The sequence below is a fragment of the Cynocephalus volans genome, chromosome 2, assembly GCF_027409185.1.
Source record: "Cynocephalus volans isolate mCynVol1 chromosome 2, mCynVol1.pri, whole genome shotgun sequence".
Classification (NCBI taxonomy): domain Eukaryota; kingdom Metazoa; phylum Chordata; class Mammalia; order Dermoptera; family Cynocephalidae; genus Cynocephalus; species Cynocephalus volans.
Genome location: NC_084461.1, coordinates 213,510,530 through 213,524,146, shown reverse-complemented (window position 1 = coordinate 213,524,146; position 13,617 = coordinate 213,510,530). Strand labels below are relative to the sequence as shown.

General features: G+C 43.9%; 1 protein-coding gene across 3 annotated transcripts in view; it reads left to right on the top strand.

Annotated features, from left to right (window-relative positions):
* UBE2D4 (ubiquitin conjugating enzyme E2 D4 (putative)) overlaps positions 1-13,617 on the top strand; it is a 28,876-nt gene that overhangs the window by 4,307 nt on the left and 10,952 nt on the right. The window contains exons 1-4 of one of the 3 annotated variants that reach the window (XM_063087976.1): positions 263-333; positions 1,745-1,808; positions 5,630-5,661; positions 5,756-5,833. In XM_063087976.1, coding sequence (XP_062944046.1) covers positions 5,653-5,661; positions 5,756-5,833 — 87 coding nt within the window. In that variant the 5' untranslated portion in view covers positions 263-333; positions 1,745-1,808; positions 5,630-5,652. Of the gene's footprint in view, positions 1-256; positions 334-1,744; positions 1,809-5,629; positions 5,662-5,755; positions 5,834-13,617 lie in introns of those variants that run through there. The other 2 variants (XM_063087978.1, XM_063087977.1) reach the window with 2 other exon arrangements.

The following is a 13,617-nucleotide window of genomic DNA, read 5'->3' as shown; positions in this document are numbered from 1 at the left end:
AGCATTCAAAACTTCTTGGTGCTGGTTGGTGTCTATCCGCTTCTGGTCTTTCAGGATTGTTAAGTCCCAGTAAGTTTTCATCACGCCCCCAAAGGAATGATGCAGATTCTGGGTACAGCCCATGCAGAAGTGTGGAGGTGTGGAACCTCATTAGCTAGAGGGGAATTGGCCTGTACTGCTGGCTTTTCCTGCCCCTGACTGTTCTGTGGTCTCTCCAGGATTTGCCTTAACAGTCCTATCAGAGAGCTCATTCATTCATGCAGCGTCATAATGGATAGAAACAATTCCCCTGCAGAGTGATAGTGGAAGTGCTGAGAGGCACAGAGCAGAGAGGTAAGCAAAAGGGAACTCTTCTGCAAGGGTTTCTAAGCTCTATTGTATTTCTCTAGAGTGTGCCCTGGTCCCCTCACACTACCTTAGTTGTTTCCCAAGTTCACTTCTACTGTGACAACTAGTAATGCTCTTACTGAGTGCTCACCAAGTACAATACAGTCATTTTACTTGTGAGGAAATGGGTTCAGATATATCAGACACTAATTGAGAACTGGCCAGTGGTGTACTGGTAGATGTTTAAAAATCAATTCCAGGAGAGAAAATGTGGCCCTGATTTGTAGCATTTGCTGGCTTCTGTGGTGTGTCCACTCCCATTGCGGCAGATTAAATCTGGGGGAAGTGGGGTAAGTACAAGATGGCAAGAGAGGGAGAAGGTTACTAGAATGATCAGCATCCCAGAGACACGTGTTGGGAGCAGGAGGGTCTGGGTGGAGGAGGTGGTGGTAGGCTGGTTCAGGTGAGGAAGAACATCACCAGCCAGGTGTGAACTTTGAGTTTCCCTGCCACGTGATGCACCACCATTGTGCCTCCTTCCTTCCTTTTAGAACCTCTGTGGAAACCCCAAGAAATTTACCCAGATCTGGAACCTGGGGAAGGTAGGGAATATTAGGAAGAATTCTCATACATGCAAACTAAAGTTTGAGAGTCACTGCCAAAGTCTTGGGCCTTGAGGCTCATGCTGGGCCAGGATCTCTTTTAGGGCTGTGGCTAGAGTTAGTGTCCCATAAAGGGAATCTAGTTATGGTGTAATTAATTCCTGGTCCCATGGCACATTGGGCAGCATTGTCAGACTTTGTCTCGCATGCCCTTAGTCTCCACATTCAGAGCCCTAGGACTTGCCAGACACCCAGTGATGGGTCGGGCATTTGGGATGGGTAGGGGGTGGAGGGGCTGGATAGAGTTAGAGAGATTGAAATATCAGGGTCCTGTTTTTAACTGAGTACTTCCTGTGTGCTAAGTGCTTCCATGCATTAATTTATTAGCCCACAGCTAAAACCTGGCTCCTGCCCTTCTCCCAGAACACTTTCCTGGGGCTCTTTTTCTTCCATATCCTGAGTAGTACCTAGGAGGGAACGTCCTCCACCTGAGCAGGTAGGAGGCGAGGTTTGGGGGTAAGGCAGATCTACATGTGACTGACTACTTGCCCTTTCCTCTTCCAGCTCTGTAATCTTGGTTAGGTAACTTCACCTCTTTACATTTCAATTTCCTAATTTATAAAATGGGAATGATAATACCTACTTCTCTGGTGTCTTCACAGCTGGGAGTAGACCCCATGACCTGCCTTGTGTACCACCCCTCCTGAGTCCTAGGAGCCATCCCACTGGGAGAATTCATTTTGGCCAAGGAGTTGGTGTGTAGAGGCAGCATCCCCAGGCACACACCAGTTCTAACCCACTGTCTCATGTTTTAGGAACTAACCGACTTGCAGAGGGATCCTCCTGCCCAGTGTTCTGCAGGACCTGTGGGTGATGATCGTAAGTACTTTTCAGGGCTTTAGATTGCAGAAGCCTTGCGATTAAGACTCCCAAATTATCAGCCAACCAGTTTTTAAGAAAACCAGTTAGTTGCTTTTCCTTCATTTGCTCGTGAATTGCTTTTTCACTGGAGGCTGTGGCAGCGTGGCTGGTCAGGTTACAGTCACAATGGAACCTGCACTGCCAGAAGTCACCACCTCCCTCCATGGGCCTGTGAGAACACCAGCATGTCCCAAGTCACATCGTGTCTGGAAAGTGCCTCTGATGGAGTTACACTTGGGCTTCGGTGTAAATACTGTCACAAAGCTGGTCATGGAAGAGCTGGTGCTGCTGCTGGACCTTGGAGTGGGGCAGGAGGCTGATGAGGGGCAGGATGGCCACTACTTGCCTCTGCCAAGGGAAAGGCAGTACCTGTTCCTTTCTCCCATGTCTGCCTTTCCCCAGGGGGAGGCTGAAGAAGCAGCTCTGGGTAACTACTTAGGAGAAGGGCTAGAGGGAGCAGCAGCCCTGGCCAGCCCTTGGCTGCCCTCACAGCCAACTGGCCAGGGACTGAGCTGCCCAGTGCTGGGTTTCCAGGGCTGCACTCTGCTCACCCACCTCGCCTCCTCTCTCTAGGCGTCATGGGCTCTGAGACACCCATTCTTCACTGTGAGTGTACAGTTGCTGCAGCTGTGGGACACATAGGTGGGGAAGGAAGACAGCATGTGTTAAAGAAGGGTGGTGTCATGGGTACATATATGAAAGAATCGAAAGCAGGGACTCAAACAGAACCTGTACTCCAATGTTCACAGCACTGTTATTCACAATTATCAGAAGGTGGTAGCAACCCACGTGCTCATCAGTGGATGCATGGGTGAACAAAATGTGGTTCTGACTACAGCATGGAAGAACCTGGAAGACATGCTTAGTGGAATAAGCCAGAAAGAAAAGGACAAATACTGTATGATTCCAGTTACATGAAATATCTAGCCTAGGCAAATTCATAGAGATAGACAGTAGATAAGGGGTTATCAGAGCCAAGGGGAGGTAGGGATGGGGAAGGTTTGTTTCACGGGGACAGAATTTCTGTTTTGGTGATGAATAGTTTTTGAAATGGATAGTGGTGACAGTTGTACAACATTGTGAATGGACATAATGCCATGAATTACACACTTAAAAGTTGTTTAAATGGTGTATTATGTTATATATTTTTTACTACAACAAAAAAAGAAAAATTTCACAAAGCTGGCAGAAGAAAAGAGGAGTGGTGTCACATGTGTGTCCATATGTCCTGGGAGGAGCTGGGGCTGAGAGGAGCCAGGGTGAGCAGACAGAGCCACTGCAAGTGGAAGCCTCCAGAGCTTTATGTGGGGGTTTAAATCACATTTCTGGAGCAGAACAGAAATGATTCCCAGTTGTGTGTGCAGAGTACAATGAACAAGGGCGACTCTAGCCATTGTCTCCTGAACCTACTCAGCCCCCTGCTCCCCGTTAACCACTGATTTGCTCTTGTCCTCATAAGCATGCCAGGACTCCACAGCATATTTTCCCTCTACCTGTCACTTAAGATAATGTCAAGTTAAAGTAGGGTCTCTGGGGGCCAGCCCGTGGCTCATTTGGGAGAGTGTGGTGCTGATAACACCAAGGCCACAGGTTCGGATCCTTATATAGGGAAGGCCGGTTAGCTCACTTGGGAGAGTGCAGTGCTGACAACACCAAGTCAAGGGTTAAGATCCCCTTACCAGCCATCTTTTAAAAAAAAAAAAAAAAAAAGGTAAGGTCTCTGTAGGATTGAGCTGGTCCTGACTCAGCCTTAGCTGTCTAGAGGCAGCTCCTTAGCACTTGGCTTAGCTCATGCTCACTGTTCCTGCATGCAACCCTATGCCAGGAGTCAGCTGTCACTATGGGAGAGGCCAGCATTAAGGCCACCCACCACAGTCAGTACCTCAGTGGGTGAGGTTCACATAGTGTGAAGCTCACTAGCCCTTTAGGACAATTTCACACTTGCCCCGTGGGCAAATAGCCCCTATCCAGCATCCCTTCTCTGTCCCCTTTCCTGTCCTTCCTTTTAAGGCTTTCTCCTCTGTGTCCTCAAGCTCTGCTTAGTACCCCAGCAGCCCTCAAAGGTTAAAGTGAATGAGACCAGGGAATCCTAACCTGTTCACCAAGAAGGGACCACGTTTATTACCTACCTACTCCCTACAGGTTCCTATTCTGAAATATGTTAATTATCAAAAACATTTTTATTTAATAAGAAATTCCATTCTACATTCTTATTATACAGAAGTATATCTCCCTGCCAGCTAATGATTAGCATGAGCTGGAATAAAAACATCAAAAGCAAAAGAAATGATATTTTCATTAGCTCAGGCAGCCTTATTGCAGATAAAGGTGTTCTCTTCATCAGCATTTCTTTGAAATATTGAAAAGGGTTGATGGGCTGCCTTGACTGCCTTTGGGCACCTCTAGGGGTGGGAAGCTCCTGCTTTGGTACCTGCACTTGTGCCCCCACCCTTGCCTTGGTGCTTTCCTGGTTCAGGAGACTCAGGACAGGACCAGGTCTGAAACCTTGGGCTAATTCCACACCCATCATGAATCCATGTAAGACAGAATTCTCTTGAGAATAACAGGCCCAGCAGATGGTCTCAGGACCCCACTCCTGTGGGTGAGTAGGCATTTTCCACAGAGGCTCTGATTCTCTTGCCCTGGGGACCCTTCCCATGACTTGGGAGCCTTGAAGGTGAGTGTTCAGTCCACTCCAGGCCAGTGTTGCTGAGTGCACAGGAGCTGCTCTGTAAAAGTAACCTGAGACACTGGAGAGGCTGCAAGGTGTGATGTGCAGCAGGAAAAGGCTCTAAGCCACTGACAAGGAGCCCAGCCTGGCCACAAAGGGTGGGGATCTAGAAGGGAAGAACAAGAGGGGCTCATTTTGGCCTTGTCACCAAGCCCGCAGAGCACAGGGCACTGCCCAGGGGCTGTGCAAGAGAGACAAAGGGGAAAGCAACACCAGTGAAGCCCCAGGGTGGGGTCCACAGGCTCCTGGGAGACTCTCTGGAGAGGGCTTCAGAACAAATCCAGGGAAGAACCATGAACAGAAGGGGTTTATAAAAAGCAACATGGGAAGTAGCTGAAGCCTAGCTAAGGCTTAATTCTGAACAGAGAGAGCTGAACTGTAGTTACTGGCACCTGTGTAGTAAAGAATCTAATCTTGCCCCCAAAAGATGTGTCCTTGGTCCTCAACCTCTGGGAGGTGTTCTCTAAGATGCCACACATGATAGGAAAGTCTTTCTGCCTGGAGGCTTTGACCCACACCAACAATGTGATTTAGAATGAGGACTGGCAATGCCAAATAGACCAACCATGTGGTTTAAGGTGGGAGCTTTAGGTCTTGGCCGTTAGGGCTGGAGACTAGAGACTAGCTCAGCCCTATGGGCACTCACTCAATCATACACTCTTGGTAGAGTCCCAATAAGAACTCTGAACACTGGGGTCATGTGAGCTTCCCTGGTTGTCACACATTGATGCCAGGAGAGTGACATGTCCTGACTCCACAAGGAGAAGATAATGGGGGCTCTGCACTTGGGCCCCTCCTGGTGTTAATCTGTGTTGTTTCCCTGTAATAAACTGTAACCATGAGCATGGCAGCTTTCAGTGAGCAGTGGGGGTCCTAGCAAATGACCAAACTGGAGGATGGTTTGGGGAACCCCAAACTTGCAGTTGGTGTCAGAAGTGAGGGCAGTCTTTTACGGACAGTACCCTATAAACTTAGCAGTATCTTTTCAATAGGGTAGACTTGTTTATTGAGGGGTCTCTTATGTGCCCATCTCTCTTTTGTCTTGTAGTGTTCCACTGGCAGGCCACCATCATGGGCCCGGTAGGTAGCAGCAACTGAGCACACCACCCGTGTTGCTTCTTGTACTTTGCACTGAGCACGTGCACTGATCTCTTTCTCTGTCTTGTCCTTCCAGAATGACAGTCCTTACCAAGGAGGCGTTTTCTTCCTGTCCATCCACTTTCCTACGGATTACCCTTTCAAGCCCCCAAAGGTGAGGCTTCCCAAACTCCTCTGACATTTGGACAAAGGACAACCTATGATGAAGGGGCCTTTTCAAGTCACTTGTGAGGAGATCTGTAGGTCGGCTTCTCCTGAGGCTCTGTCACTCCACCTCCCTGGTTACAGCTTCTCAGGACTTAAAACTTTGGACTTGCAGAATTAATCCCTGTTGTGAGCATGGGCCAGTGTAGTGAACTGGGCTCCTTACTGATGCCGCAGTTTTAATGATGCTCCTCGTGGCTGCAGCTGAACGTTGTCATGTCTTCAGGCTCCAGTTCCCTTCTTCACAGACCCTTACTTAGCTTCTAGGAAAGGGGTTCTTAGCCGGGGTGATTTTGCCCCTGCACCAGGGACATTTGGGCAACATCCTGGGATATTTTGAGTTGTCAAAACTGAGGAGGGAGGCTTCTACTTTATTTAGTGGGTGAAGGCCAGGGAATCTGCTCAACACCCTACATTGCACAGGACAGCCTCCCTCCCATTACGGGACAATCCAGCCCCAAATGTCGTAGTGCCAAGGTGGAAACACCCTGGTCTAGGACCCTGGAAAATCATTTCTCAATTTCCTTTATTAAGTTAAAAGAGCAGCAGGCCTTCCTTTGTCCACAAACACACCATTCCTGCTGGCGGAACCTCAAGAACAGCGCCACCTAGGGAGAGAGAGGCCTGGCAGAGCTGCCTTGACCCCCTGCCCCAGTGCATCCAATGTGTGCTAGGATGTCTTGTCTTGGGTCATATTGCTTCTGGAATTGACCTCGTACCAGGGCTCATACCAGGGCTGCCTGTAGTCACTCACCTGGGCTCCATGTGCAAAGCCTGCTCTCTCAAGGCCCACAGTCCTGTGGAGGAGACAGAAGACATTTAGCTCATGAGTTCATCAGTGCCAAGGAGAAGCACTACCAGTGCTTGGCAGCAGGAGCCAGGGTGGCCAGGGAGGTCGCCCTGAGGAGAAGGCTCTGCAGAGGCTCAAGCCCAGCCATACCCGGGAGGGGTCCACAGGGAACCACCTGGGGGAGTGAGGCCATGTGCAGGAAGAATCCCTGGGGTTGGGAAGGAGACCAGAGAGTTACAGTCTGAGTAGTGGGGTCTGCATGGGCATGGGTGGGCATCAACTGGGAGAGTGACAAGAGTGACTCAGTGGGATCCACATGACAACAGGATCACTCGTTGCTGTGTGGAGAACAAGCTCAGTGGTGAGGGAACATCCAGTGGCGTGGAGGTGGGGAGAAGCACAGATTCTGAGGTATTAGAAGGCGGAGCCAACAGGAGGGGCTGCAGGTCAGATGTGGTGACACAACAGTGTGTATGGGACTCACATCTTTTTTTTTTTGGCTGCTGGTGCAGGGATTTGAGCTCTTGGATTCACATCACTTTTACCAACTTTTTTTTTTTTTTATTGCAAAACTTGTAAAAGTTATTTTTATTCATTTTTTTTGGTGAACTAGCCAGTTCGGGGATCTGAATCCTTGATTCTGGTGTTAACAACACCGTGCTCTAACCAAACAAGCTAACCAGCCAGCCAAAAATTTATTATTTTTAAATTAGACACTTAAATGTGCAGATGGAAGTCAGTCTGCTGTAGACCCAGCGAAGACCACAGCTAACAGCCTAGTACCCATCACTTCAGCTTTTTTTCTGCATATACCAATATGTATTTTTATTCTCGTTTTTAAATAAAAATATCAATTTTGTTTTATGAATGAGGATACACCGTTCCTGAGGATGACGTGACTCATGGTGGAGGGGGCACTTGAACCCGGATGTGTCAGCCTTTTTGAGAAAACTATTTCAAATAATTTTAGACTTAGAAAAAAGTTGCAAAATAGTGTCAAGATTCTCATTATTCCTCGTCCAGCTTTCCGTGATGTATGCATCTTACACTAGTCATGATACTGTGAGCTAAAGACCTCATTCAAATGTTACCAGTTTCCACTAATGTCCCCCTTGTGTTCCAGGACCCAGCACTTGTTTGTTGCCATGTCTCCCTCATTGTCACGATCTATAATGGTGCCTCAGTTTCTCTTTTATGACCTTGATGCTTCTGAGGAGTACTGATCAATTATGTTGTCAAATGTCCCTCATTTGGGGTTTATGTGATATTTTCTCAGGATTGGACTAAGGTTATGCATTTTGGCATGACATGCTCAGAAGTCCTGAGGGGCTGGCCCGTGGCTCACTTGGGAGAGTATGGTGCTGATAACATCAAGGCCACAGGTTTGAATCCCTATATAGGAATGGCCAGTTAGCTCACTTGGGAGAGCGTGGTGCTGACAACACCAAGTCAAGGGGTAAGATCCCCTTACAGGTAATCTTTATTTATTTATTTTTTTTTTTTTTTTTAATTTTATTTTGTCGATATACAATGTGGTTGATTATTGTGGCCCATTACCAAAACCTCCCTCCCTCCTCCCTCTTCTCCCTCCCCTCCCTCCCACCCAACAATGTCCTTTCTGTTTGCTTGTCGTATCAACTTCAAGAGCTGTAGTTGTTATGTCTTCTTCCCCCTCCGGCTTTTTTTTGTGTGTGTGTGTGTGGGTGTGAATAATTTATTGATTTTTAGCTCCCACCAATTAGTGAGAACATGTGGTATTTCTCTTTCTGTGCCTGACTTGTTTCACTTAATGTAATTCTTTCAAGGTCCATCCATGTTGTTGCAAATGGCAGTATTTCATTCGTTTTTATAGCTGAGTAGTATTCCATTGTGTAGATGTACCACATTTTCCGTATCCACTCATCCGATGATGGACATTTGGGCTGGTTCCAATTCTTGGCTATTGTAAAGAGTGCTGCGATGAACATTGGGGAACAGGTATACCTTCGACTTGATGATTTCCATTCCTCTGGGTATATTCCCAGCAGTGGGATAGCTGGGTCATATGGTAGATCTATCTGCAATTGTTTGAGGAACCTCCATACCATTTTCCATAGAGGCTGCACCATTTTGCAGTCCCACCAACAATGTATGAGAGTTCCGTTTTCTCCGCAACCTCGCCAGCATTTATCGTTCAGAGTCTTTTGGATTTTAGCCATCCTAACTGGGGTGAGATGGTATCTCAATGTGGTTTTGATTTGCATTTCCCGGATGCTGAGTGATGTTGAGCATTTTTTCATATGTCTGTTGGCCATTTGTATATCTTCCTTAGAGAAATGCCTGCTTAGCTCTTTTGCCCATTTTTTAATTGGGTTGCTTGTTTTTTTCTTATAAAGTTGTTTGAGTTCCTTGTATATTCTGGATATTAATCCCTTGTCAGATGTATATTTTGCAAATATTTTCTCCCACTCTATTGGCTGTCTTTTAACTCTGTTAATTGTTTCTTTTGCTGTGCAGAAGCTTTTTAGTTTGATATAATCCCATTTGTTTATTTTTCCTTTGGTTGCCTGTGGTTTTGGGGTCATATTCATGAAGTCTGTGTCCAGTCCTCTTTCCTGAAGTGTTTCTGCTATGTTTTCTTTAAGAAGTTTTATTGTTTCAGGGTGTATATGTAATTCTTTAATCCATTTCGAGTTGACTTTAGTGTATGGTGAAAGGTATGGGTCTAGTTTCATTCTCCTGCATATTGATATCCAGTTCTCCCAGCACCATTTGCTAATGAGGCAGCCTCTTCCCCAGTGTATAGGCTTGGTGCCTTTGTCAAAGATAAGATGGCTGTAGGTGTGTGGGTTGATTTCTGGATTCTCTATTCTATTCCATTGATCAGTGTGTCTGTTTTTATGCCAGTACCATACTGTTTTGGTTATTATAGCTTTGTAGTATAGTTTAAAGTCAGGTAGTGTTATGCCTCCAGCTTTATTTTTTTTGCTCAGCATTGCTTTGGCTATGCGTGGTCTTTTGTTATTCCATATAAATATCTGGATAGTTCTTTCCATTTCTAAGAAAAATGTCATTGGAATTTTGATGGGGATTGCATTGAATTTGTATATCACTTTGGGTAGTATGGACATTTTCACTATGTTGATTCTTCCAATCCAAGAGCATGGGATATCTTTCCATCTTCTTGTATCCTCTCTAATTTCTCTCAGCAGTGGTTTGTATTTCTCATTATAGAGATTTTTCACATCCTTGGTTAACTCAATTCCTAAGTATTTTATTTTTTTGGTGGCTATTGTAAATGGGCAGGCTTTCTTGATTTCTCTTTCTGCATGTTCACTATTGGAGAAAAGAAATGCTACTGATTTTTGTGTGTTGATTTTGTATCCTGCTACTATGCTGAAATCATTTATCTACTCCAAGAGTTTTTTTGTAGAGGCTTTAGGCTGTTCGATATATAGGATCATGTCATCTGCAAACAGGGACAGTTTGACTTCATCTTTTCCAATCTGGATGCCCTTTATTTCCTTCTCTTCTCTGATTGCTCTGGCTAGTACTTCCAACACTGTGTTGAATAGGAGTGGTGAGAGTGGGCATCCTTGTCTAGTTCCTGTTCTTAAAGGAAAAGCTTTCAGCTTTTCCCCATTCAGGATGATATTGGCAGTGAGTTTATCATATATGGCTTTAATTATGTTGAGATACTTTCCATCTATACCTAACTTATAGAGGGTCTTTGTCATGAATGAGTGTTGAATTTTATCAAATGCTTTTTCAGCATCTATAGAGATGATCATATGGTCCTTGTGTTTGATTTTAGTAATATGGCATATCACATTTATTGATTTGCATATGTTGAACCAACCTTGCATCCCTGGGATGAATCCCACTTGATCGTGGTGAATAATTTTACGTATGTGTTGCTGTATTCTGTTTGCTAGTATTTTAGTGAGGATTTTTGCATCTATATTCATCAAGGATATTGGCCTGTAGATTTCTTTTTTGGTTATATCTTTACCTGGTTTTGGTATCAGGATGATGTTTACTTCATAGAATGAGTTTGGGAGATTTGCGTCTGTTTCAATCTTTTGGAATAGTTTGTAAAGAATAGATGTCAATTCCTCTTTGAATGTTTGGTAAAATTCTGCTGTGAATCCATCTGGTCATGGGCTTTTCTTTGTTGGGAACCTTCTGATAACTGCTTCAATCTCCTTTATACTTATTGGTCTGTTCAGATTTTCTACGTCTTCACGGCTCAGTTTTGGGAGCTTGTGTGTGTCCAGAAATTTATCCATTTCCTCCAGATTTTCAAATTTGTTGGTGTATAGTTGTTTATAGTAGTCCCGAATGATTCCTTGTATTTCAGATGGATCAGTTGTAATATCACCTTTTTCATTTCTAATTTTTGTTATTTGAATCTTCTCTCTTCTTTTTTTTTTGTTAGCCATGCTAATGGTTTGTCAATTTTATTTATCTTTTCAAAAAACCAACTTTTTGATTCATTGATCTTTTGTATTGTTTTTTGGGTTTCAATTTCATTAAGTGCTGCTCTGATCTTAATGATTTTTTTCTCTCTGCTAACTTTAGGTTTGGATTGTTCTTGTTTTTCTAGTTCTTTAAGGTGAAGTGTTAGGTTGTTCACTTGCCATCTTTCCATTCTTCTGAGGTGAGCATTTAATGCAATAAATTTCCCCCTTAGTACTGCTTTTGCAGTATCCCACAGGTTTTGGTATGATGTATCATTATTTTCATTAGTTTCAAGAAATTTTTTGATTTCCTGCTTGATTTCTTCTTGGACCCATATGTCATTAAGTAGAATGCTGTTTAATTTCCATGTGTTTGTATAGTTTCCAGAGTTTCGTTTGTTATTAATTTCTAGTTTTAATCCATTGTGGTCTGAGAAGATACATGGGATAATTCCAATTTTTTTGAATTTATTGAGACTTGATTTGTGACCTAATATGTGATCTATCCTGGAGAATGATCCATGTGCTGATGAGAAGAATGAATATTCTGAGGTTGTTGGATGGAATGTTCTGTAGATATCTGCCAATTCCAATTGGTCTAGAGTATTGTTTAGATCTTATGTTTCTCTGCTGATTCTTTGCCTAGATGATCTGTCTAATATTGACAGTGGGGTGTTCAGGTCCCCTGCTATTATGGTATTAGTGTCTATTTCCTTCTTTAGGTCTAATAGAGTTTGTTTTATAAATCTGACTGCTCCAACATTGGGTGCATACATATTTATGATTGTTATGTGTTCTTGATGGATCAGTCCTTTTATCATTACGTAGTGTCCCTCATTGTCTCTTTTTGTGGTTTTTAATTTAAAGTCTATTTTGTCAGATATAAGAATAGCTACTCCAGCTCGTTTTTCTTTTCTGTTTGCATGGTAAATCTTTTTCCATCCTTTCACTCTTAGTCTATGTGAGTCTTTATGGGTGAGGTGGGTCTCTTGAAGGCAGCATATAGTTGGGTCCTCCTTTTTAATCCAGTCAGCCAGTCTGTGTCTTTTGATTGGGGAATTTAAGCCTTTTACATTAAGAGTTGTTATTGAAAAGTGTTGATTTATTCCTAGCATTTTATTGATTATTGTTTGATTGTCTTAGGTGTCTTTCGTTCCTTGCTTTCTGATTTACTGTTTGGTTTCTGTGTTGGTTCCTTAGGTTGTAGACAGGCTTTTTGTTTGTTTGTTTTCTCTTTATGAGTGCCATTTTTATTATACTAGTGGGTTTTGATTTTTCCTGGGTTTTTATGGCAGTGGTAGTTATTTTTCAGGAACCAAACCCAGTACTCCCTTGAGAATTTCTTGTAAGGGTGGTCGTGTGGTGGTGAACTCCTGCAGTTTTTGTTTGTCTGAGAAATATACTATTTGCCCTTCATTTCGGAAGGATAGCCTTGCAGGGTAGAGTATTCTTGGCTGACAATCTCTGTCTTCTAGTATCTTGAATATATCATCCCATTCCTTTCTGGCTTTTAGGGTTTGTGATGAAAAGTCTGATGTTAGCCTGATTGGGGCTCCCTTATAGGTGATTTGACGCTTCTCCCTTGCAGCTTTTAAGATTCTCTCTTTGTCTTTGAGTTTTGCCAATTTGACTATAACATGTCATGGAGAAGACCTTTTTGGGTTGAATACGTTTGGAGATCGTTGAGCTTCCTGGATCTGAAGATCTGTGATTTTTCCTATACCTGGGAAGTTTTCTGCCACTATTTGTTGAATATGTTTTCAATGCAATCTCCTTTTTCCAGCCCCTTCTGGATACCCATGACTCGGATATTTGAGCACTTAAGGTTGTCTGATATCTCTCTCAGATTTTCTTCAATGCCTTTCATTCTTTTTTCTTTCTTTCTTTCTTTTTTTTTTTTTTGTCTGCTTGTGTTATTTCAAACAGCCCATCTTCAAGTTCAGAGGTTCTCTCTTCAACTTTCGCAAGCCTGCTGGTTAAACTCTCCATTGTGTTTTTTATTTCGCTGAATAACTTCTTCAGTTCGGCAAGTTCTGCTACATTTTTTTTCAGGACATTGATTTCCTTGTACATTTCCTCTTTCAGGTCCTGTATACTTTTCCTCGTTTCATCATGATGTCTAGCTGAGTTTTCTTGTATCTCATTCAGTTTCCTTAGAATTATCACTCGAAATTCCTTGTCAGTCATTTCAAGGGCTTCTTGTTCTATAGGATCTAGAGCTTGAGAGTTATTATCCTTTGGTGGTGTACTTTCTTGATTTTTCGTATTTCTGGTATTTTCTTTTTGGTGTTTATTCATTGTGGCAGGGGGTTTCACAGTCCACAGGTTTGACACTATTGACTGACTAAGATGTTGCTGTGGTTGCCAATTTGGTATGGCTACCTCAGTGACTGCTCAGTTGGCCACTAGTGCCTTGCGTGTGTGGTTGCCTCGGGTCTTGGGCCTCTCCAGGGAGACACCTCTCTGGTCAGTTTGGACGTGGCCGGGCTGCTGGATCACAGGGCA